Consider the following 26,059-nt stretch of genomic DNA (forward strand, 5'->3'; position numbering starts at 1 on the left):
CTGAGGCAAACACATGAGACCTGGAAATGTTTCAGCATTTGTCTTGATGTTTTATGTCTCCAATTTAGGAACCCGTGGAGACAAGAAGCAAAGGCATGTAGAGAAAACATTATGAAAACCTTGAGTTCTTGTAAAGTTTCACTCAGAGTCTCAGCTGTCACATTATCACAGTGCACTCCAGACACATGGCTGGTGCATATATTAGCTGCAGCTACCAGCTTTGGGGAGAATAAACATGGACTGCTAAAACAGTCAGATTTCCACAAATAATGCAAGGTGAGAATTCACTTCAGAATCAGTCTGTATCAAATTTTAATGATGCCCTTGTGAGATATGACTACATCTACAGGCAGGATTTCTATTCATTTTAGTAAAGATATTTATATGGACAGACTTACGTGTCACTAGAAACGGAATTTCAATCATTTATATTTTAATTTAAATTGCTCAAGCTGATAAATTGCTCTAAAAACTGAATTTCAATCACATAATTTGGTTTTGTATTGTTTAACTTGAATAATTGCACTGAGAAACTGAATATGAATAACATAATTTCCAACTGAATTTATTTTGGAACTGAATATGAATAAACTTAAAACTTAATGTAAAATGAAATTGAGTTCAATGGCTCTGAAACTGTGTTTGATTCTCACTAAAAATTTAACTCTATATATTTTCACGTTCAGTTCTCAAAATTCACATTCAGTTCACTGAGACTCACCTGTGGTCACTGAGGAGAAGCAGTGCAGTGTGGATACATAGCACTGCTTTCCATGTTCTGTGCTATATTCACTTTTTATGCAATTATTCAAGATGCACAATTCAAATTCAAATATAAGTGATTCAGATTCAGTTTCTAGTGACACATTTCTGCCCATATTTTCAGTCCAATATCATCAGGAATGTCATTCATACTGGACGATTCTGCAGAGCTCAGCTTCAGCGCATAAAGAAGTGAAAGCTTTACGTACTGTGGCAGAAAATAAGGATGTGCAGGTTCAGGTTGTGGATGTACATTAAGCATGTATGAAGCATGATTATATCCAATGAACTATTCATGAATTTATAACAGTAACCAATCATCCTTCTTTAACTTTGGCCACACTTTATCAATGCTCTATGCTGATGGGATAAATTATTTAAAAACACTCAAAAAATGTTACCATTGAACATAATTCTACATTTTGCATTGCAACAATGCCTTGCAAAGGCATTAGAGATTAGAGTTTGAACAATACTGGTAGTCCAATAACAATATTGATACTTGACAGTAAAAGAAATCTGATAATATAATAGCAGATATTAATTATTTTACATAAATATGTAACAAACATTTTCTTAAATAAGGATCCCTTTTTAAATGTGGTTATTAATAACTCGTGACTAAAATATGTACTGAGCTGAACATTTTACAATTTTAAAATAAACTTGTCAGGGCTCACTGTGTAATAGTGATAGTGTTTCTAAATTATAATTATTTGAAAATGGGTGCTCTAAATCATCACTTATGACCCACATGAAGTATGTGGTGATGTCGGTGTCTGCAGAGACCCTGGCTTCTGCCTGTGTTTTCTTTTTTCCTCATATTTTTTACACATGTACACACACACACAGTCAGAGCAGACTGAGGATCGCTTCAGCTGAATTCACACAAAATCTGGCATTGTGTGTTATGTCTGCTTTAGAAAAATCAGAAAATGATGTTTTATTTCTCTAATTTAGTGCTTTGCTCTTGCTGATGGTGCTCCCTCCCTGGATTCACTCTCTTCTCTCTTGTTCATTGAGTTGGGACAACTGTGATTGGTGCAAAAACAAACAGTGCATATTCTATGTTTAACTGCATCATTGTTAAGGTTCTTAAAACTAAAAAACACCCGTACTTTTGGTAGATGTAGCTTTGGACTTTTAAACTTGTTTCAGATGCAGTATAAAATGTCTCTGATTAGGTTTCTAACTATATTTCCTTAAACTTAAGAAATCAGAATAGATTGTGATGCAAGATACCCGAGTATTCAGTTATCATCACAGAGGCAATGTTGTGGCATTAAATCTAATAGGAAAACTTTTTTTCCGGCTGGAAAGTCAGTGCTTTCTCATCCCTAACTTTCCTGAAATCAATTTCCAAGTTCAGACAAAGGACAGACGGGAGTCAGAAATTATTAATAGAGCACAATTCTTGACCTCTGTCAACTGGACATACAACTCAATTATTCATAATCCCTCAAATTTGAGCCTTTTTTGTTGAAATAATATTGACTGCAGCTAATATTTTAGTTTTAGAAGATCATATATTTGTCAAAGTTGTATCTGCCAGAAGGGATTTCAGCATTTTTTAAGCATTTAATTGTACCCAACAACCGCTCTGATTTTAGGTTTATGACCGTTTGAAGCCAGGAGAGAGAGACACACAGGTAGTGGAAGAAGTCCTTTAATGGCGAGGAAACAGGCAGAACTGGCAGAAGGAGATAAGACACTCCAGACGGTGTCCTGAACGAAAAAATGAATTGAGAAAAAAAAAATGGGTGGAGGACCAAAGAAGAGACAGAGGAAAGGGGGTGGGTGGTGATGGCGGGGAAGGAGGGTGAGTGAGTTATCAGCCATGCAGAATAGTAGTACACCTCATCTTGTTCCTCTGGTTTGGGCGGCGCTTTTGCTTTTCGAGATAACAGGCGGTTCACTCCGAATTTTGTGGCTTTGAGTTAGTTAAGCTAACTATGCTTATTTAGATGTGAGCTTGTGGTCGGTGCTGCAGGTATTCAAGCAGGATGATGTGTAAAAGTGTCCTGTGTCATGTTCATATAACAGGATGACAGGTTAATTCACTGTGTGTGTGTGTGTGTGTGTGTGTGTGTGTGTGTGAGTGTGTGTGAACCTCCAACAGGCAACACAGTCATTCGCCTTTATACAATACATTTCTGTATTTGTATTTAAATATATGAAGTCCTGTTAACACTTTTTAATCTCAATACTACTTCCATTAATTACCATGTTTCCGTATTCACAGGCCGTAACACTTCATTTCGTCTGAAGTTAATTTTTTTACTGAGGCCTGCAGTATTTCAGCTGCACCAGTCTGCCAGCGCTGAAGTGGCGCAGCTCCAGCAGTTTCTTATATATACAGCCCTGGATGGCAGCCATTCGCACAGGCTCGCAGCCTCCTTCTCACATGGTGTACGCCACCCAGTAGATCACGTTCACCACGGCGAAAGTGAAAGGGAACACAGCCCTGGCGTAGATGTCGATGGTGTCGGCATCAATGGGCTTGCAGACACACTTGGAACAGCACTTCTTCTCCTCCTCCTCCGTCTTTGTCTCCTCCACCTGCCTGGACCTTCTCCTCCTCGGCTCAGCCTCCTCGCCACCGCCCTCCCCTGGGATCTCGGTGCTGGAGCGCTGGGCCCGCCCGTGGCGGTTGGAGATCATCACGCTCTGGTTCATGCCAGTGACGGACAGGGAAAAGAGAACCATGGCCTGTTTGCCATTCTTCACAATAGACTGTAGGGAGACAGAGAAACACATGTAAGGAGTCATTCAACATCAAATATTTGATGTCAAATAGTTCTGTAGAATCCAGAAACTGCAGAACATTAAAGACTCTATTGTTATTTTACACAAGCGTAGGCCTGTCTACACACATGCACTTTTTTGCAAGTGAAAGAGGTGGTAGAGTGACAGATGCTGCCCAGAATCAGGCACCCTGTGTGGTTGTGGGTTCAGTGCCTTGCTCAAGGGCACCTTGATAGTTCCCAGGAGGTAAATTGGCACCTCTCCATGCTAACAGTCCACACTCTGCCAAGTCCATATGGACACAGCTACTGCAACAAAAACTGTTTTGCAGTGAGAATATTACATCGACATTTTTCAGAATAAACTCTACTTTTTGTAAAAGCAAGTTTGCAATTTTGCTCTGTTACTAGACAACTTAGAACTTTACACTCCGTTTACATTACCATAAAAGTACTTGTTTTTTTTTTTTGCTTTTTGTTTTTTTGTTTTTTTTGTCTTAAGACATGGCATTCTTGGTTTTCTGTATTTTCTCACAAAATTTTTATTCCTGGCCACTTTGCCATATTGTAAAATGTACAACACGGTGTCTGTAATCCGTAAATAATTGCCTCTGTGCCGTCCATTAATTCCTGATTGTGTAAAGTTACAAAGTTGTACAAAGACATTTTCACTAGAACTATTTAGTATGTGTCCTATATTATGAATTAATGGACTCCTTGCAGCCAATCAGAATCCAGTATTCAACCAGACCAATGTACAAAATGAGATATTTTGATAATAAAACATAAAAGTCAAGAACTACACAGAGCTGATTCTAAAACAGCAGATTATGAATTATTAATGCAAACTCTAGTTTATTATATCGGGGGATGTTCTGGTGACATTGGGATGTTTTTGTAGTTTTATTCACAACAACAGCACATACTGGGTCTCAATACATTTTCTATCACCCTGCTGTTGAGATTCAATTTCACTTATGTCTCTCATCTTTCACATCTCATTTTTCTTGTGTTGTCAGCATATGACCAGTTTTTGCTTAATATTTTTTATTCCATTTGAATGTTGACTTTACAAAAAAAATACCACCAAGTCAGTCAGCAGCTCCTATTGTGAAGGTAAACCTCAGTAAGATGTATAACAACAGCAGAGGAAACAGACAGTATGATGAGAATCACTATTATCCCCTGAAGGCAAATCTTGTAGTTTCTCATTATGCTCTATAGAGATTCATTGTCGTGTTGAAGGTCAGTGGGACGGATGCTTGTCAACACCGAGGTTTGAAGCCCGGCCCAGGTCTATGTTTGAAAGGCGTGCTCATTACTCACAATACCACCCCCGAAGCTCTGCATTGTTATCTGCTGACGGGAGGACATGATGGGAATGATTTCCTCACCTCAGAGCTCAGCTTGTTGGCCTTCACCTTGGCTTTCTCTTTGAGCCGGTAGTCAGCGTTGTAATGAGCGAAGGCATACTCGATGAGGGCCGCAAACACAAACACATAACAGATCCAGAAGTAGACGTCTAACGCTTTGATGGCTGACGCTCGAGGCAGGGAGGAGCGGGCGCTTACCATCAGCGTGGTCATGGTGAGAACGGTTGTGATCCCTGTGGAAAACACAGGCACACAGTGCGGATTAGGGTTCTGTTGGGTTTGAGACATGCTAGCAGCATGGCTGTAAGGATGCCGATGTCAGACTGTCGGTCGGTCAACACTTTAGTTCATATCTTGACAACTACTGGATGGATTAGTGCTACCAGCAGGTAAAAATTGTCACTTATCCTGATGTACGAGATGAATTCCCATAAAACATTGTACAGACATTCATGGTTTCCAGAGGATGACTCCTAGACACCATGAGGTTCACATTTGTGGTTCTGAGTAAAATGCCAACTATTCGATGGATTGCAATGAAATTTGGCGAGACATTCATGGTTCTCTCAGGATTAATAATGAATTAATTAATTTTGGGTTTAGTGCTAATCAACATATCAGCATGCTGACATGCTAAACTCAGATGGTGAACATGGCAAAGATTATATCTGCAAAATGTTAGCATTGTCACTGTGTGTATGTTAGCATGTTAGCATCTCTGTGCCTAAGTACAGCCTAACAGAGCAGCTAGCATGGCTGCAAATACTTGTTTAAAGCCCACACAGGTATGAACTAATAGCCAATATGTTTTCTTTAATCACTATGACAGATTAAGAGTAAACTACATTATATTTACAATCGACCTTTTTCACAGCAGCCACATTAATATGAAACAGTAGGTTAAACAGAGGTGTTACCAATGATACTAGTTAAGGCCCTGTTCCATTTAGTGTAGCAGAGCCTTTCCAGTGAGCCAACATACTGTACACAATAGCAGCACCCTGACTCTGTTTGACCTGAAAGCAACAGAACCTTAATTAGCATTCTGATAACACCTATTTTTACTCTACTGCTTCATGTCAAAATGGCTGCAGTGAAATTGTTTACACTGGAAGCAACATTTTTTTCCCAGGATGGTGAAGTAACCTGCCCTACTCTGCCTGTGATAAGCTTACCCTACTATTCTTATGCTAACCCTAAGCAATCCCACTCCTCATGCCTAAACCTAACTGTGTACAAGGAAGCACAACACTTACTGGTTTAACTTTTCTATATGTGAATTAACTCCAACTTTGTTTTAGGTTCCTCAATTTAAAATTTCAAATGAATACCAACCTAAGGATACACGAGCTGGGACTGCTGATTGGCTGATCCAAAAGGACACCCAGGACATGGCAACCAGTAATATCGAAGGCATGTATGACTGGATGATGTAGACGCCTCGATTACGTCTGAGCTGGAAGCGAAGACTGAGTCTTGGAAAACGTCCCGCTGGGAAGCAGAAAACAGACACCGGGTTTAATTGTATTCCTGAAGAATCTAATTATCCATAATGAAAATATTCCTTTGTTCTTCACAGACACTGATATCATGAAACATCTGTCTGCTCACTTGTGCCCCTGGTGGCAAAGCTTCAACATGTAAGACATAAAGTAGTATTGCAGGCTACATTTTCCCAGCAGCAGTGCCTATCATCTCCTAAACCTCCTGCCTGGCTCAGCAGCCAGCCTGACTTGATCCATTCCTTCTATGCATCGAATATAACCCCAAGAGCCTAACGTTAAAAAAAATATATCTGGCTTCAAAAAGAATCTGCAGAGTTCTCAGACACAAGAGGCAAGCCAAGTCCAAAAACTCAAAATAGTACATGATGTATGAAACACTCAAGAAACATGCAAGGGGCTTTCAGACTGGCTGTGCTGGAACAAGCCTTGACAGCTGAAGAAAAACAGAGGAAAACAAGAGGGATCCTCACCAGATTTGAAGTTCATCATCTCAGTGACAAACCGATAGTCTGTGATGGTGAACTGGGAGAGCTCCAGTTTGTCCAGACCGTGGATGTGTCGCTGGCTCTCTGACCAGTGATACACAATATCCTCAGAGGAGTAACCGTCTTGAATTAAAAAAAAAAAAAAGACATTTTATCAGTCCAGCACACAAAGATGCACTAATGTGCTGAGCGTGTAGCATTTAAGAATTTCTGTAAATTCCAGCTTACAGCTTTCAAGGTCCAGCATACACTCCTGTTCATCCATCGGATACTTGGTCAGGTCCATATCACACGCCACTGTCGAAGTGATTCTAGGAACAAAACAGCTCAGTTAATTAAAACTCAGTGTACACCATTTTAGGTGTGGAAACTCAACTGACCAACATGTTTTATTAAAGCCTCATAGGACATATTCACATGGTTCCATCCACTCTGACCTGGCATCTTTCCAGTTACATCAGCACTATTGTTAGCCGAGAACTGTGTCAGCTGATGATGAAGAGGAGCTCATTACTTAATTGCTTACTTGCTTTTAATAGAAGCAGATGAAAGATGCAGAAAGACCCCCAAAACCTTCGACCTTCAATAATACATTATTAAAGCAACTTGGTGGTTTCTTATCTTCACATCCAGCAGACACAGAGGAACACTATCATTCACTTGGAGTCATGTTTTTGTCTACCTGACAAGTACAGAAGAGTAATATTCGCTCTTCTTTTATCTCTTGTTTGGTCTCTACCTGGCCTGGGAGGCAGACGAATCTGCGAGCTCATGATTTATTCGCTCTGATCCCCCTCCTGTACACAGATTTCCAGCTGACATGGCAGGTGGTGGGACAATCACAACCGTTTAACTATTAAGGGGCTGCTGTGATACAATGACTGTCCAGATGAGCACCATTGAGGCGGTTTTGTAAATAACCAAGATGGCTGCCACAAATGTGTAACTGTTTCTGTTCAGTCCACTACTGCACCAGTATTAAACAAACTAAAGAAGGACAAACATCTGCATTTGAAGCTTTTCGATGGGACAGAAAAATGTAGACAACATTTTGTAAAAGTTTGGTTTACGGACCTTGGAAAGAGAAATGGAAAATTAACTAAAAAAATTGACCTGGCAATGTTAGGCTAGTCTCCACCAACACCTGACAAAAAAAATCATCTGGCATTTTAGCCGCTAAAGGCTTCACTATGCTCATGAGCTGGTTGCTAACATTGTCGATATGTTGCTTGGTACTGGGCAAGAAGTGTGCAGTGGGTTTATCACAACTTTTTTGCTGAAAACAGCTGCCTGCTGGGTCAAACAGTGAGAACAGAACCATAACAAAAAGCACTTAAAATAACAAAGGAGTGAAAAAAAAAATTGAGGTTGAATTTAAAGTGTATAATTTTGAATTCAGAAACCACAGTTTACATCCTGCATCCTACCAGGTGTTAATGCTGGTCTCTTTTAACCAAGATTATAATCCTTCCCTTAGTTTAAAGAACCAGTGTGTAGGATTTAGTGACATCTAGCAATAAGGTTGTAGTTCGCAACCAACTGAATCCTGCTTGCCTCACCCTCCCCTTTCAAGCATGTAGCAGAATCTACAGTCACAGTACAGTGCAAAAATGTAAAAACCCCTCTCTATCCATTCTATAGACTGTAGAAACTCTCTTCAGTAGATTTAGACGTCTCATTCTCAGGTGGCGCTAATTTTACACTAATGAAATCATACTTCTGAATATTATATTCCATTTCTACCATATTCTGAACTCCTAAATCCTACACAATGGACCTTTAGACAGTTTCAGTTGCCTAAACTTTGCCACAGCTCAACCATACAAGAGGCTGTTTAGAAAACCATCAGTTTTATCTTTTTTGTCATTTCTTGCTGTTTGGGAAAGCACGAAGAAAACAATGTCATCCTGCCAATAGGAGCAGAAAACCTTTTGAAAGGCAACGACAAAAGACCTAGTTTGTCATTTAGACTTTTTTATGGCAGCAGAATTGTTTTGTCTAAAATTTCATGGATTTTCCTGACATGCTGACAGTAACGTCCAATTTAGCTCTTTTGATGATTCACTTCGATCCACGTTGCCCTTCCCTTCACCTTTCCATATTCCTTTACCTCCCCTGTCTCTTTCCAACAGTCATGTACAAGCACATCAGAGATGTTTTTAAACTCACAATGTTACCACAGAGAAAACTGTTTATTCTTATTCTCAGATCATGATATGGATCAGGAGGGATTTCATTTCCAAAGACAACGAATAATGGATGTCTGTGCTCTCAAATGTCTGAGGTCTCTGAAAACTAGCAGGAATTTGCTCATGTAGAAGACAAGGTCAACATCAGAGCAGCCAGACACAAAGTGTAGAAGTGGAGATTCTCACTGTTTGTCTGCCTGTCTGACTCTGACTCGTGAAGACAATAATCTGTTTGCTCATACCGGCTGCTGTAAAGAATGACTCCGTTGGGCTGCAGGCGGATCAACTTGTTCTCCACGGTGACATCGTGGAACCAAGCAGATTTGGCGTTGACGATGAAAGTGTCGGGCAGCCACAGCTTGTCCACAAATCGACTGTCCAAGCCCAGCGTCTTGTTGGTGTGATTGTAGGACAGTCGGTCATCGTGCCAGCTCTGCCGCAGGAACACGGTCATGGTGTATTCCTGCCAGGAACAACACACAGACACAAACATGAGGGCTGAGTCATGGACGAAAATGTAAATCTACAGTAGCTCTAACTCTGTATTAGGAAAAACAGGGATTTCTTTCTAAAACTCACTTCATATCAAGACTATTTTTTGAATCAAAACAAAAACAATTCAAGTTTGTGTTGCTTAATTTCAGATAATCTTAAGTATTCACTGACCTTCGAAAACATTTGGATAATGTATTTTGTGGCTTTAAAGGAGTTTTATGAACTCTGAGAACAGTAGCTGCATTATGGGAAGTGAAAGACTCAGTGCTTTTCACCCCCCAAAAAATTGGAATATCTCTGCTGCATTGAGTTTGATCGTTCTTTTTATTTAAAATGTATCACAGCACCAGTGAAAAATTTAGAAGCACTTTCACATTTAAGTGAATAGTAAGGTATGTCCAGACTTTTGACTGGGTCTGTATATTGGGGTCCAACTGAACTAAGACCAATATTAGGGGTTTAAAAAATTGTGGTATCAATTTCTCAGCCAATATCTTTACAGAGAATATAATAGAGAATATACATGAAGCCCTTTTTTGCAATGGTCCCTCAAAAGTGGTGAACACTTGTGACAAAGATATGTAATGGAGGGAGGATATTTTACAATTAAACTATAAACTTTATTGTGCAACATGACATCAGGGCACTGTAGAATTACGTAAACTTTCACTGGTATTTTTAATAATTATAAATAACTATAAATAACACAAAACACAAATAGATCAAAATATATGTTTATATTAAAGCCGAATTAGTAAAAAGGATCAAATAAAAATAAAATGGTGCTGGTAAATCCAACGAATAAAAGCAATCTGCATTATGCTCTGTTCAGAAAAAAGTTTTTATGACAGCACATATCGGACAACATGTACAGACAACATATATGCAAATACTGATATAGACCGATATAGCTGTGATAAGCAAACTGGGCTGATAGTATCAGTCAACCGATATATCAGTCAGGCTCTATATCATCTTATTTATTCTTTATTTAATACGTTTTCTTATTTTCTGTTTTGTTCATTTTGCATGTTTATGAACTTTCATGTATTATATAAAGCACTTTGAATTGTTTTTGTGTATGAAATGTGCTATAGGCCTATAAATAGCCCAACAAAGAATGCAAAACTAAATTGCTTGAATGCCCCTTTAATTACTACAATGTGGTGGAAATCTTTAAAAAAAAATTTAATTAAGTTTCTTTTATTTTAGTAAGTTTAATAAATCCAACCTAAATTAAAGTAGAAGTATTAATTTAACTTCTACTTTTCAGCTACTGTTTCTTTTTAAAGCTTAAATCATCAACGAGTTGTGAAGGAAAACGTTACGGTACTTCTCTTACCACTCCAAATATTTTGTCTCATTAAAGGGAAAAACATCCTGAAATGTGCTACAGCTTTGATTTAAAGTAGATTAGTTAATATCTAAAAATCAGACAGAGATTCTTTTGTAGATACGGTCAGATATAATCCAGTTCATAGTTTTTAACATTGGCATGGAAACATATTTAATAGCTGCTATAAATAGTGATTCTGGTGTCATTTCTACTGTTACATCCAATCTGTTTATCTCCTATTTGTGACCAAAAATGTGTAAGTTTATGTTTTTTAGCTTTGGGTGAGCCTTTATTGAAAAGCTTATTTGTAGGTGCTGAAAGAAGGAAAAGATTTATTTGTTTGGAGCAGAATCAGGGCTACATACATTATGTGAATCTTCCCACTAGATTTGGTTTTCACCATACAAAATCCATGAAAGTATCAAATTATCTAACAACTCAGCCAATGTGTCACACATGTTCACACTGAGTACTTTCAAACCCTCAAGTGGGATAAATCAGGATTATGCAAATAGCAAATCTTTGATCTTTGCCGCAGTATAGTGAAGTTGAGGGATGATAGAGAATCTCAGTGTAGAAGGAAGGAGGGAGAAGCTGCTGTGTACTTTACCATGTTGGCTTCGGAGATGTGGTCGATGCTGGCTACCTCGATAGCCATGGCAACGTTCACTGGTGGACCTGCGGGTGGAGAAGTGAGAAAAGAAAGCACACCTGCCCTGTCCCCGCTTCAAAAACACACCCACACACATACACGCACCTTCCCCGAATCTATCAGTCCCTCCCGTCCTCACTCCATCACCCATCTGTTTCCCTCCCACCCACCGTCCTCCCACATCTCAAACACTCCTACAGAGCACAGAGATTAAGCATTATCCAGTTTAACCATGCTAAGTGGCACATCACACTGTGGGCATTCATAAACAGCGCTGGGCTTTCACGGACTCAGAGAGAGCCTCTGCCAACAGTCGCACACACACACGCACACACTGTGGCGTTTTCACTCAACAGTTTGCCATATGATTAGCATGGAGTGTACCTCTGTGATCGGATGCTAGAGGGCAGAAACTACAGGGGAGCTCACTGATGCAGAACAGAAAGGCTATTTATACTGAACATTAAGGAATCATACATTACCATTCCCCAACATTCAACACCTTCCCCGCACAGTTTCAAGCAAATTATATTCTATTGGCTCTACATTTGATGTATAGTGTGAGGTGATTTACAATGACATGTTTTTGTACGCCAAGGTCAGCAGTAGACACTGTAGAGTGTTTCACCTGATGCAGTTTTACATATTATCATCTAGTGGAGGTGAACTCATTAATAATACATTTGTAATGGATATAATATTTACAAATGTAGGTTTATTAATAATAAAATGCAAAGTTTTCCTTGAATAGTCTTATCATAACAATACGCAGCCATGTCTTCCAGAAAATCTAGTTCTATAAACGTAATGCAGAACAAAATGTGCTTTCTGATAACAACAGGGGTCATTACCTACGTTTGTCCAAGGGCCTAATTTTTCTAAGCACACACTGTGGGGGCTGGACTTTCAAATGAAAACCTGTGTTTATTTAGGCCTAATTAGCCTCTTATTGTTAAATATTTTCACTTAAAATGTATTAGTTATTTATATCTATATATCAGTGTGATCACTAACTAGAAAAAGATCTCAGGCCTCCACCGAGGAGGCAGTTCACTAAGGATCGATGGTCATGCACGCAGCATGAGTCTCTGAACAGCAACACATAGTGAAGTTAGGATTGGTTACCTGGCTGAGAAGTTTTAAGTGTGCAGCCTGTTGCCTGCAGCTGTTCATTAAAAACAGTTTGCTGTGGCTGCTCCTTCTTGTTCCATTACTCCCTGCATTATTTCAAACTGATCCACTGTCAACAAACATCAAAAATAACTGTTTGGATTGACGATAGTAACAAAGCTGAGCTCACTGACAAATACACTGCATTTCGTGTGATGTCTTCAAAATAAAAGTCAACTTGTGTTTTGCCAGCTAAATGCTTTTAATGTGAAGCTCCTGCATGAGCAGGAATTTACGTAAGCATTCCAACAGCCAGTTCCTAATACTTCAAATATATAAATATTGTAATATTTGTATCATTGGTCATTTTACAGACCACTAAGGAAGCTGTAGCAGGCCACATGCAGGCCGCCAGTTAATGATCACATACATACAGTAATGTGAAATGTTAATGTGCATAAAAACATACTAAATGTTGACATTAAACATATCAGTAAAGTGTTAACTAACAATGTATTTAATTTGGTATCTGCTACAGTAGGCAGTATTGCAGTATGCTTTCCATTCATAGTGACAACAGTATTATTCAGAAGTTAGTGGTAACTGGAGACAAGAGCTGATTTTATCAATATTACACCAAAACGATGATCCTCCCTGAACCTTAACCAAAGCCCTTTTGTTGCAGGAGGGTGGACGTGAACCCCAGACTGTGGTGTTAACGTCCTGTACTTTATACACCAGCCATCCACCCCAACAACAGCTTCTTCTTTTGTTTCTTTTTTTTTTTATTCATCTCATTATTTAAAAGAAATGTCAACATTCTGTGAACATATTCAAGGCAGGAATTATGTTGTCACCACAACATTATTATGAAAACAATTTAGCAATACGCAAAACATCATTTCTAGAAGACAGGGTTGCAATACTGTAATGCAGGGGTCTTCAACGGTTTATTTTTCTTTTTCATGTGTGAATAGGCCAATTTATCTTTGCTAATAATTTGTTGTGTATTTTCATGCATGACCCTCTGTTGAAGACCCAGGCTGTAATGTTAACGTTGCATTCATTTTGTTTCATAAAACTTCAAATAAATAAGATGAACATTACGCAAATACAGTAAGATTTACAAATGTGTTTAAGTGCCTTACAAATGCAAAAAGAAGTTGCATTTGCAAATAACGTCCACAAATATGTTTTGTACTTCAGATATAGCACTTACTGATATACTTTATGATCAAAAGTGGTTTTGTTCACAAAAACATCATGTAGCACTGAGCACGTTATTCGTTGTTTGCTTGGGAGGCATGTGGTTTAACAGTGTAGTAGGACACTTTGGATAAAAGCAACTACCAAATGAATATAATGTAATGTAACGCAATGTAAAAAAACATGTTTTCCAAAATAAAGTGGAGTTAAGTAATCCTTTTCTTACAATACAAACACAATTTGGTTCTTTATTACAATTTCCTTTTTCACAAGTCAAATTGTGTGCATTTTTTTTTATTTGTGAGATGTTCCCAACAAAAAGGTTGAGATCCATAAATATTATACATTTCTTAAGTATGTCTCCCAAGAAAAAAATATTATTAAAAATTATGGAATTTCTTGAATTGTTCCAAAAAAAGATTTAAGCCTTATCAGTTAAATTATTTATTGTGAGTGCAAAGTCATATTTGTGGATGTTATCTCATTTTCAAGATGCAAAACATATTCATGAATCCTTTTAATATTTGCGTATTTATTTGATGCTTGATGACACAAACTCCATACTAAAAGGCTAAATGGGATGCGAGTTGAATGAAGGGAATTACTCCAATTAACAGGCGTGATTCCTCAATGGTCACTATAATGTTACATCAATAAGAATGCAGTCACCACATGATGCTGTGTCATGGCGGTCCGTGTAGGCGGTCTGTGTGGTGATGACGGTGTTCCTGCTGCACATTTTCACCTTTGCTCAGCTGAGTTAAGCTGTGAGATTGAGAAATCTATCGCTGTGGTCATTGGATGTGTCACATCTTGCAGCCATTCTTAGCAAAAGTCTGCGAGCGGTGCTCACTGTTTGCACCGCCCGCCTCCCTCATGTCCTTGGAGGGCATCGTCCTCGATAATCCCCTGAGCAAAGCTACTCTTCACCTAAATGTTTTTTTTATTCACCTTACTGAAGAGTCAAAGCAAGTATTTACATGAGGTAAATATTTGTTCTACTGTCGTACGAGCAAAAACAAAAAAACAAAGACACCTCTCAGGATAATGGAATTGGAAAATGAAATGCAAACGTCCATGTTGCTGCATCTTTGGGTGGGTGATGCTAAGGATGGCTGTAAATGTGAAGGGGTGAAATGCAACCCAACGCCACGAGCAGTAGATCTCATACTCACCTCCTATCCCAGGGCGAAAATTTCTGGCATAGCCCTTCATTAAATCATCCAGATTAGGTAACCAGGATATTTCAATGTCTGTACCTACATAGTCCCCAATGTCACTCAGCATGGCCCTAAAGGAGACAAACAGCAAACACAGCAGCCTTCAGCGGTTGTCCAGCCACACCATGTGTCCACAGGAAAGTCGGTCAGAGCCTCAGATACAGTCAGAAACATAAACTGATAAAAACAAACCTTTCAATGTGAGATAGTATTAGCTGTTGGTCTGTAATAACTCTGGTTAACTGTTTACAACTGAAGAAAAAACATTAGATGTCACTGTAATAAAAAGGATTTGTCAAACCTTTCCGCTGCTTGCAGGACCTTGATTTTAAGTGGAAAAAACATGTCATGAACCCAGAGTGATCAGGTTTTCCTTTAAAGGACCAGTGTGTAGGATTTAATGGCATCTAGTGGTGAGCTTGCAGATGTGTCACATCACCCTCCCCTTCCAAGCATGTAGGGGAAACTGTAGTGGCCACAAAACTCATGCAAAACACAAAAAACTGTATCTTGTGCTAGTGTTTGGGCTTCTGTAGAAACATGGTGGTGTAACATGGCAGCCACCATGGAAGAGGACCTGAGCACTCTGCAGATATAAACGGCTCATTCCAAGGTAACAATAATGACTATAAATATGACTATAAATACCCATAAATTTTACACACTGGACCTTTAGAGCTGCATCAATGGTTGTAAACATAACAATGACATATCATCATCTTATAAAGCTGTTTTGGCAAACATGTTAGCAACTAAATTTGCCTTTTTACACATCCAGTAGGCACAGAGCAACATTAGCATTTATCTGAAGTCATGTGTCCGTCCTCTTGTCAAATGTTAAGTCCAATATTAACTATCTGTTAACTATCTGCTGATAAACGCTCTTCTATGATCATCAGCTAGTCACCAAGCAGACCTAGCAGAGGTGGGAGTGAGTAACATGTGGAAGTCTTCAAGTCCCAAGTAACTGTGGTGAGATTCAAGCACAAGTCTAAAGTCTAAATTCAAGTCTAAATTAGCTCAACTTAAACTTAATGTTAGCTTTATAGCTCCAATTTGATCAGCCAATAAGTCAGCCAATAAGGGGCTGGATGCGGCCCACTGAAAGGTTTCATGTGGTCCGCAAGGCAATCATGGAAATTAAAAAAAATTAAAAGTCTAGCCAAGACAGTCAATAGCATTTTACTTAGCATCAAACTAGTATCAGACCTTTACTTTGAAAGGGGTCAGTGCTGTGTTCATTTGTAAAGATAATGAAGTGTATCTTTTAAATTAAACTATAACTTTATTCACTCGATGCTGTTCACCCATGTTCTTTATGTTGTTCTTCTACTTTTGCTGCTACTATCATTGCAAACTGGCTAGTATACATAGTACATTGTAAAACTAAAGTAAAATTATCACATGGCCATTCAGAAAGGGTGACCCACAGCAGGAGTGCCCTACATAGAACACTTCTGTCCATTCCATTATTAGAGATTTGGCCATTATTAGGAGGTTATATCATTTGTGTCTGGCCCACACCAGCCTGATCAAGTTCTCACATGGCCCCCTGTGAAAAATAATTGCCCACCCCTGCAGTAGACCATAACAATGAGCTAAAAGAGGCTAAATTGCTGTAAATGGCTGTGGGAAATGTTGTTGATAAATCTCAGGGTGTTCGTCACTATGAGCAACCACTTCTACATTGCATGTAACATTACACATAATCATTTCAATTTGAGTATGGTATAATTCATATTCTTTCTTTTTTAAATGCTAAGGAAATAACTAAATATTGCAAACCTGATTAATCATGTTTTCATATGTAGACTTGTAGGTGCCATCAACCAGTGACACAACAAAATGCTTTTTGTTTAATTGTTGATACATACAATGCTTGAACAGAATGGAGGATCACTGTGACCATCAGGCCAATCATACAATATAAAGTTGGAAGCTGCGTGTGGTGTTTTAAGATGTTAAAATAAAAACAAGAAAATCCAACATATTTACAGATTTATTTTGGTAGATTTTATACTCTGCCATAGGCTATACTATAACATTTTCTAAATCTCCTCCATCGATCTTTTGAATTATTCATTATTGACAGAGTTTCTTATACCAACAATAAGTAGAAATGTGCACACAATCTGCTCCATGAAATATTTAAAGACATTTAAGTAAGATAAAGCATGCTCTTTGTTCTTTTTTATTTGTACCCTCTGTTTTATTGTTACTTTATGTTTAAATGTATATATGTTATAGTAAGTACAACTGATGTGTTCTTGAGTAATTCAAATTAAGACATTAATTATGGATGATTATGTGTTATTGTTAGTAGAAAACAACATGACATTTGTCTGGGATTTTTGCATAAAAATGATCAAATTCTAAGCTAATGAATGTTAGGAGAAAATACCAGCCATCCGCTGCAGCCTTTCAAATATCTCAGCTTGTATTAGCATATGAAGGCCACATTGGTTAAAGCCTGGTTGGCATATTTTTCTTCAGTCGCGTCTCTGCAGTGTGCATTAGTCCATAAGGAGGCTGACAGCGGATCCAAATCTACCAGCGTAGCTTCAGATGTCACACAGACTGAACATCATTCTGCGCCTCAGTCCACCAGCCTCCAGACCTTTTCATTTTAGTGGGAATGGGTCCTCGTTAGACTACATATTCAAATTTAGTAAATCTTTTAATCAGAACAAGTTAGAACCTTATTATATTGCTGTCATAAGTGACAGTGACACCTCAATTCAAGCAGTCCTTATGCTTTCCCTGCTTCTCTAACCTCTCAGGAGGGGAATATTAGAGAAATTAAAATTATTCGCTGGTGTAAAAGGACTCCCCTTAGGCCTCTGGAGCCCTCGGGGACTGCTAGAGGGTCCAGAGCCTGTACTGACAGCCACTGCCTGGGTGTTGGACTTCAGAGGAGCAGCGCAGCTCAGATACCACCAGGTGGCAGTTTTGCATTCCAAAACAGCGAGCCTGTAAACAGATACCATGCAGATACTGTGTGGGCATTTATGTATTTGAGCTCAAGTCAAGTCATGAGCCATAAGGATTCGATAATATGCTGTTATTCAGCACAGGCATTTTTCAGATGCTTGCTGTGATACAGAATCTCACTTTTTAGGCAGTTCTGTGATTCAGAGCTGACTGATGTGCAGTAAATAAACTGAATACAATTAAAGGTTTCACTGACATTCAAAGTCACAAAGGCTGGTGGTGTCACTGATAGAAAAATGGACCATATGGAGGCCTGATCGAAGGTGCTATTATTGACCAACAATGAAAAGCCAGTCAGTGACCTTTGAAATAAGGCTGACATTTGAAGAAAGTCGGCTTCCTAGAGAGCGAAGCAGTTACGCCCACAGCTACATGTGAAACGGACTTCCACCACAGAACAACATGCAACAAAAAAAATATCTGCATGTCTATATAAATAGTAAGAAAGAAAAAAAAGCAGTATTTCTGCCATGTCATTAACGTTTCCTTGGTGAATCCATTTTGTAGTGGCAGATGTATTTTTAGTCTGGCAATCACTGTCATGTCTGAAATAAATGGGAGCACTGAGTGAATTAATTAATCACTATGTGACTACTGGATTTCTCCACTAATTGGCAGTTTCTAAATGTGGAAATAAAGAGCTTTTCTGTCAAGAAATCCGTTAACACACCAAGGTCAAACATCACGAGGGGACGAGACCGTGTGTGTCTGCAAGGGACAAATCCTACCGTATACGTCTACTGCAACTTTCAGAAACTTGCTCTAACATGTCAGTGACCCAATTAATAGATTTATGTGTTTTTCATACAAAATATTATAATCTCACACCTTTCCTTTTTAATTTTACATTTAAAAAGCCTGGATAGACTTTTTCCACATACACAGATGTTACCAATGATACAAACTGAAGCTATAATATGTAACATTTCCACATTAAATGTCTAAGACTGCTAAACATGTTGCATATTTTGCTAAGTTGTGTCCTTGTTTTGTCCCAAATATTTCCACTATAGCATAGCTGTTGCCAGCTACTTGCTTTAATTTATGTGAAAATGTGGGATATGTCGGCTGTGTCAAAGGATGAGGAAGGAAGTTGGCAAAAATGACTAAAACAAATTATAACATAATTTATAATAATAATAAATAAAAATGTAATATTACCTTGTCTGTGAACATGACTTCTGCCAGAGTCACGTCAGATAGATTTTCATTAGCTATGGTGGCTGTTTAAAATTGAAGAAAACAACCACCAACTAGAGATAGGCTCTGCTACACTAAATGGAATGGAACCTTAACTAGTTTCATTGGTATCACCTGTGTTTACTGTTTGATATCAGTATGGCTGCCATGAAGAAGGTCAATATTCTATGCAGCTTTCCACAATTTTCATGATTGATTCTAATATAGTTATATATTCCAGAAATGTAACCTTGTATCCCCTCTATGCCATAAGGAAGTAGTACAATTACTATTTCCTTGGATGTCCTGTTAGTGAATTTGGACCCTCTGTTTATCTGTTGCTGCTCACACACAGGTGTCTATTTATTCCAAATGCATCAGAAGCATGTCACTTCCTGTACACCAGAAGCATTTTAATCCCAAAGACCTTGCAGACACTGAAAATGTGAAGGATCACTTTGGTATTTTACAACCAGGACTCTGTTTTCCCATGTTTTGGTGGCTAAGAAATTAATGAGGACAACAATGTTTGAAATTGGTCCAGCATTGACGCCGTCAGAAGCTAAACTAAGCTACAACTAATCCCTCCAAGCAACTGTGCACTGTCAAACTACGTCCACCAAAAGTGTTTGTTTTTTCCACCGACAGGATTAAATTGTTGTTCTAAGTGACATGTCATTACGAAAAGGATCCCTACAGACAGACCACTTTAGTAAGATACTGTGCGTATTATTTAACCAGAACCAGCTGTTTTATTGCGCTTGCCAAACTATACAAGCTCCATTTACAAAACTGTAATTTTAACATCATCAGTTTCATCTGCTTTCATCAACTCAACAGAAACAAAATAAAAGTCACCAAAAACGTCTTGGCTTGTCTTTCCACTGCTCCAATCACCAATTCTGGTTCGATAAAAAAAAAAACTTAAAATATCTGGAGAAGAGCGAGAGGGAGGTCTGACATCAGAGGAGCAGTGGGGATAGACAGTGTGTACGGCCAGAACATTTTCAAATCTTTTAACTCTGTGGGGGGAAAAAAGACTTTAACTCAACCAAACCAGGGACGGTGATTGTTGAAACAGTGGAAAGACAAGCCAATATGTTTTTGGTGAATTTCGTTTTGTTTCTGTCGAGTTTGAATGACAGTGACAATGACGTTATTAAAATGACAGTTTTGAAAATGGAGTTTGGTTAGTTTGGCAAGAACAATAAAACAGCTGTTTCTGGTTAAACAAAACTTATTTGACTCTGTGTCTCTGTTGCAGTCTTTTCCTTAATGCTGTCAGACACAATCTGAGCCTGTCAGTGGCAAAAACATGCACTTTCATTGGACGTACTGTTGTCCATAAGGATTACACTGTAGCTTAGTTTTGCCTCTGCCTGCTGCAGCGCTCTCCCTCAACACTGGACCAATTTCAAAAATTGTCCCCATTAGTCACTTAGACACAAAAACATGAAAAATAGGGTCCAGATTGAAAAATACAGAAGTTACCCTTTAACTGACTGATTATTGAAATCATATGTCCACGTCTTTAAATCGTTAATTGCTACAAGCTGTGAAAGTGGACATTTATTCAAAATGTCACAGATTATTGCTTTAATTAATTGCTTCTCTCTAAAGAGCAGGTCAGATTTTCTCTCACTCTGTAAATTGATGTTTGAGAAAAAGCGTTTATTTCTTGATTTCCTGACCTGAATTAACATTTTTATGACCACGGACTCAGGAACGCAGCTCTCCAAGGAAACGCTCATATTACAGCACGCTGTTAAAGGACGTGTATGTGGTTGAACGTTTGCTTTTATATGGAGATTCACTAAACATTTGCACCTTCTCTATTTTCTCACCCCTCCATCCATGACAAACAGTTGATAGTGAGCGTGTATTTCCAGATGCTCCTCTCTCTTCCTTCTGTATTTATTTCACATTCAGTGAACGTCTCTCCCGGGGCCTGGATCTGCACACGTCTGTTTATGAGCTAACATTAAACAGATGGGGAGATGAGACGGAGAAGGGGAAAGACAAAGAGCAGCAGCCTCTCTCAAATTTATGGCGTCTTTTTGTGAATATAGTGTGCAGCACACACTAACAAGCCTAATTAGTTTTATATACTGGCACTGCTAGTTACCTGAACACGAGCAGAGGGCTGCCAGGCCCCTGATCCTGACTCTGCAACTCGCTCACTGTTTCATTTGTTTTCCTGGCATCAGCGTGAGATGGGCAGCACCGCAAAAGCAATGAAATCCATTTGGATGAATCACAATAAAACATAAATAAGGAGTACATCTCAACGGGCAGCTGCTCAATTAATGGACAGTAATGAATAATAGAGAGTAATGAATAATACACTGCTTTTTAATCGGCAACACATCTTTTTATTGACTGCATTTAGACTCTGCTAATGTTTGACACATTAGACATAACGGTCCCAGAAGTAATAATATTGGACTAAATCTTTATTTGATGTGTTAAAAGATTTAATGATTACCTAAATGAATTCTATAATTCTTCATTTATTTCCCTATGCTTGATAGAATCAAATGAATTGAATTCTCACCAGAGAAGGTATAGTCCCTGCTCTACTGCAACTCTTTCCTTGCTGGAGCCCCTGTGTCTCAGCCTCATTGTTTTATTTTTTTCACTTGCCTGATCGGACAAGAAGGTCAGAAAACTACTTGCCTGAAATCAGTTTTTACTTGTGCCTGTACAAACTGTTTTATGGTCTGTTTTTAAATAACAACAAAGAATAAATGTTATGTTAAACCGAGAGCTGCAACATCTATAAAATGTCAGAAAATCCTGAAAAATGTCCATCCCAGTTTTTCTAATTCCAAGGTGATGTCTTTAAAAAAAAATCTTAGTGTAAAACCCAAAGATATTCATTTTAATATGATAATAAATTAATTTTTTTTATTATTTTTTTTTCAGGAAAATGTTGTGGATTATACCCTTAAGACTAGTTTAATTCTTTTTTTTTACCAAGTGAGTTGCCAGATTAACTTGCACAGTATGTTGCTTGCTCTGGGCAGGTGGGAAATGAAAGAGCATAGATTTTATTATCTTAGTATCTTAGTGCATTCTGCTGATTTTTTTTTTTCTTATCACTTTTTGGCGGAGTTATCTTGATTTATGTAAAGCAAAACACAAACGTCTGACAACAAGTGGGAATTGAAAATATATATTAATATAATGGCGTAAGGCTGTCAGGCTTACTGTATTGCTTTCAAATATCCACTCTCCTGTATATCAAAATCTAATATCTATTATTTGCTACTATTTATACTATTACACTGCAGGATGACTTTAAAGCCTGTATCTAAATTCTGAATTATGAAATTCAAATTCCAATAAAATATTTCTGATTCTGATTCTAAAATGTCCCACACTCACATGCTGTCATTCTTTTGACTGTCTTTGGGCAGCTGCTGTGTAGCTAATGGTAAATTAGCTTGTCTGCTGCTAACTTAGCTGGTAAAAAGCTTTATTAACTAAACTTGCCAACAGCACCTTAAAGGTAAACTGGAAACATGTTACCTTGTAGCTCATTATCTGATATCACATCTTATAACTTGGCCTAGGACTTTTCGAGAAAAAATAAACTGTGTATACTTGCTTCTTCCTCTTTCCATTTTATGGCAGACTGTAACTATTACCTTTGAGGCTGCACACCGCCACCTATTTTACTGGACACATTGTTGCATCTATGAGTCGTGGTAATAGTTCGCCAAAATAAAAAGCTGCTTTCATGTTTTTATTGTGGGGGACACATGTCCTAAATATTGACAAGGACATTTCCCCTGCATCCCCCCCTAAAATCTACACCCATGCACCACTCCTCTTCCTCTCCTCCTGGCTTCCTGTTGCTGTTCACATCCCATTCAAAACTCTGTTGGCCTACAGGGCAGTGAAGGGAGCGTCTCCTCCCCACCTCCAAGCCATGTTCAAAACCTATAACGCCTGTAGACATTTAGCCGTCTCATCACTCAGGGGACCCTGTGGTTGCTCATCTCGGTCAGGGCTCCACAGTAGTGGAATGAGCTCCCCACTGTAGTCAGGAGAGTGGCCTCTTCTGCTTCAGGCTACATCACAACAACCCTTTCTAGCACTTAATTATATCTCCTTTCAAAAAAGAAAAAAAAAAATGCTAAGCACTCGTACTGTAACACTGAACATGCTTTTAGTTATTTATTTAGAAAGGATACACTCCAAATTTTGGATTCATATCTCACTTTTACTCCTACATGGTTTGAATGCACTTTTTGTAAGTTGCTGCGGATGAAAGCATCTGCCAAATGAATGTGATGTAATGTAGCACACATTTAATCCTTAATTTATCCTTTCCAACATCCTTCTCATCATCATGTAAGCAACAAGGAAAATGGGAATGATTGAGAGAAAATGTGAGGAAATGGAGAATGGATAATTTAAAGTGTACAATACAAAAAAAGCAATAATCACAAATTACACTCATATACTACACTATAAAAAACAAAGCTGAGAAGCCTTAAAGTAAAGCAATCTGCTGCAAAACGTTTTTTAAGTTACTCAACTAAGGGCTTATTTGTTGTGTCAACTTTTGTTAAGAAGTTCACTCAGTATTATCTTCAGTTTGTTCAGATCTATTCATGATGTCAAGAAAACTTAAATTATAACATTTTATGAACTAGAAACTGTGTGCTCTTGTTCAACCTATGCTGTATAATACAGTATAAGAAAAGACACCTTGAGTGAACTAAAGTACATGAGTAGATTGCACTGATAACTTTAAGACTGAAAAACTTACAAAAGCACTTTATTGAACTTCATGACCACAGCTGAAACTAAAATTAACACAGTGCACAAGTCTTTTCTGCTTTGCAAGTCTGATTCAGGCTGCACGACTGACTGGTGTAAGTCTTAATTGTTTTCTTGTTTGGTCCTTTCTTTTCTTTTAAAGCAAGTGACTTTAACACAGTGAGAAAACATAATGTGTTTTAATATCATTGAATCGTCTCTTGCCCCCTGATTTCTGCAGTCAGGTCAGAGATCAGCTACAGAACAGCAGCCCTGGAGCTCAGGGCGTCTTGCTGAAGGACACCTCAGCAGTGTCCCTGATCCTCTGGTTACACACTGGTCTATCTAAACTCGAAGCTTGGCTTCCGTTCTGATAAATACAGTGAAATCTCCGGTAGAATCTGCTGGATAAACACACTGTGCAGGACAGAGCTGCTAGTGAAGAAGATTTACAGTAGAGCAGCTTTCTCCTTATCAGAGTGGAAACTGCTGCAGGGCTGTCGTTCAGGTCACTGAGTGTCCTGTGCTTCTCCACATTTTAATAAGGTGACATTTGTCCTTGAACAGCTTTCATCACTGGATGTACAGCATGAGCGGATGTTGCTCCTTTACAGGACAAAACAAAGCAAATAATTCAGATCCTTACTTTCAGTATCGTGATTATGGGATGAGCCACAGCACACGCAGAACATTTTCATGAACTGGTGCTCACAGCACCAGTCTTCTTCTCAGAAGAGAATAAAACGTAGAGGGTCTGTTACTGTACAGTTCAGTGTGTGACATGACAGGTCCTGTAGCTGTTAATGTCAGTTGTTTTTGTTAACTGTGGAGCTCAACTTTAAAGGGAATAACTGGTAATAATAATACACGATGTTGCTGAATAATTTAATATCAGACATTCCTGCTGAAATCTGTGATTTTGGTTGCATCAGACAAATTATTCAATCGTCAGAAACCATGTTATTTTACCATGTTAAAGGAGCTGTAAGTGATTCTGGAGAAAGACGTTGGATTGTCTCATTCCAGGGTCATCAAATACCAACCCAGCCACCAACCCCAAGTGACAGTATTTGACTACCTGAGATCTTTTTTTCAGAACTGTTTACAGCATCTTTAAAAAAAATAGCAAACATTTGGTGATATCAGGCTCTCAAGTGTGAGAATATTTTTACTTCAGTTTGTCAAACAATTTTTATTTTGATATTTTATTTAGCAAGACATTTTTTTTAGATCATTTTTTGGGCTTTTACCTTTATTTTGGATAAGGACAGCTGAAGATATGACAGGAAAGGGGGGTAGAGAGAGGGGGAATAAGGCAGGAATTGAACCAGTGACTGCTGCAGAGGACCAACAGCCTCAGTACATGGGGCGAACGCTTTACCAGCTGATCTATGGGAGCATCCCCAGCGAGATTAAATGTTTGATTTGACCAGATGACATAAATTCTATAATCTTTAAATTTTGTTAAAAAAACACTGAGGTCTATATGCTGTATCAGAACTTTCCCATCACAAATAAATCCTGATGGGAAAATACTCAATATTTTATTTATTTATTTATTTATTTATTTATTGTTGGGCTAACATTAGCCACACTTTAATATATCTAATACACATTAAATAGTGGAATCAGCATATCAAATATATATTAGCAAAAAAACATGCAAAAAATACAATTAAAAAAACAATAACATGCAAAAACAATCAAATATTTTTGACACATTGCAATGCAATATTTATTTTCACTGAAAAAAAAGATGATGTGATTTTTTGCATGGATCTGTTCCAAACAAGTATGTTCCCATACGTCTGGAGAATAGTGTTTGTAGGCTGTGGCATCTCTGTAAATGCTTCATTTATAATGGTTTGTTGTGACACATTGAAAAGAAACTGGATATTTTACTTTGCCATTTCAGCAGTTAATGTTCAACCCTAATATCTATCATGTTTATGATTTCAATTTTAGAATCAATACTCAGATTTTCCCAAAAATACAGAAGGCATTATCCTGAGTGTCCTCAGTTTTTGTTAGGACTCTAAATA

General features: G+C 38.2%; 1 protein-coding gene across 1 annotated transcript in view; it reads right to left on the minus strand.

Moving 5' to 3' along the window:
- Nucleotides 1–2,412: 2,412 nt before the first annotated feature.
- Nucleotides 2,413–26,059, minus strand: part of gabrd (gamma-aminobutyric acid type A receptor subunit delta) — a 30,909-nt gene continuing 7,262 nt past the window's right edge. The window contains exons 2-9 of the mRNA XM_084721634.1: nt 15,033–15,148; nt 11,500–11,567; nt 9,301–9,521; nt 7,098–7,180; nt 6,855–6,992; nt 6,215–6,370; nt 4,901–5,112; nt 2,413–3,495 (exon numbers count right to left, since the gene is read on the minus strand). Of these exons, the coding sequence (XP_084577760.1) occupies nt 3,163–3,495; nt 4,901–5,112; nt 6,215–6,370; nt 6,855–6,992; nt 7,098–7,180; nt 9,301–9,521; nt 11,500–11,567; nt 15,033–15,148 (1,327 nt within the window). The 3' untranslated portion in view covers nt 2,413–3,162. The remainder of the gene's footprint in view (nt 3,496–4,900; nt 5,113–6,214; nt 6,371–6,854; nt 6,993–7,097; nt 7,181–9,300; nt 9,522–11,499; nt 11,568–15,032; nt 15,149–26,059) is intronic.

The sequence above is a fragment of the Lutjanus erythropterus genome, chromosome 6 (assembly GCF_056507025.1).
Source record: "Lutjanus erythropterus isolate fLutEry1 chromosome 6, fLutEry1.hap2, whole genome shotgun sequence".
Lineage (NCBI taxonomy): Eukaryota > Metazoa > Chordata > Actinopteri > Lutjaniformes > Lutjanidae > Lutjanus > Lutjanus erythropterus.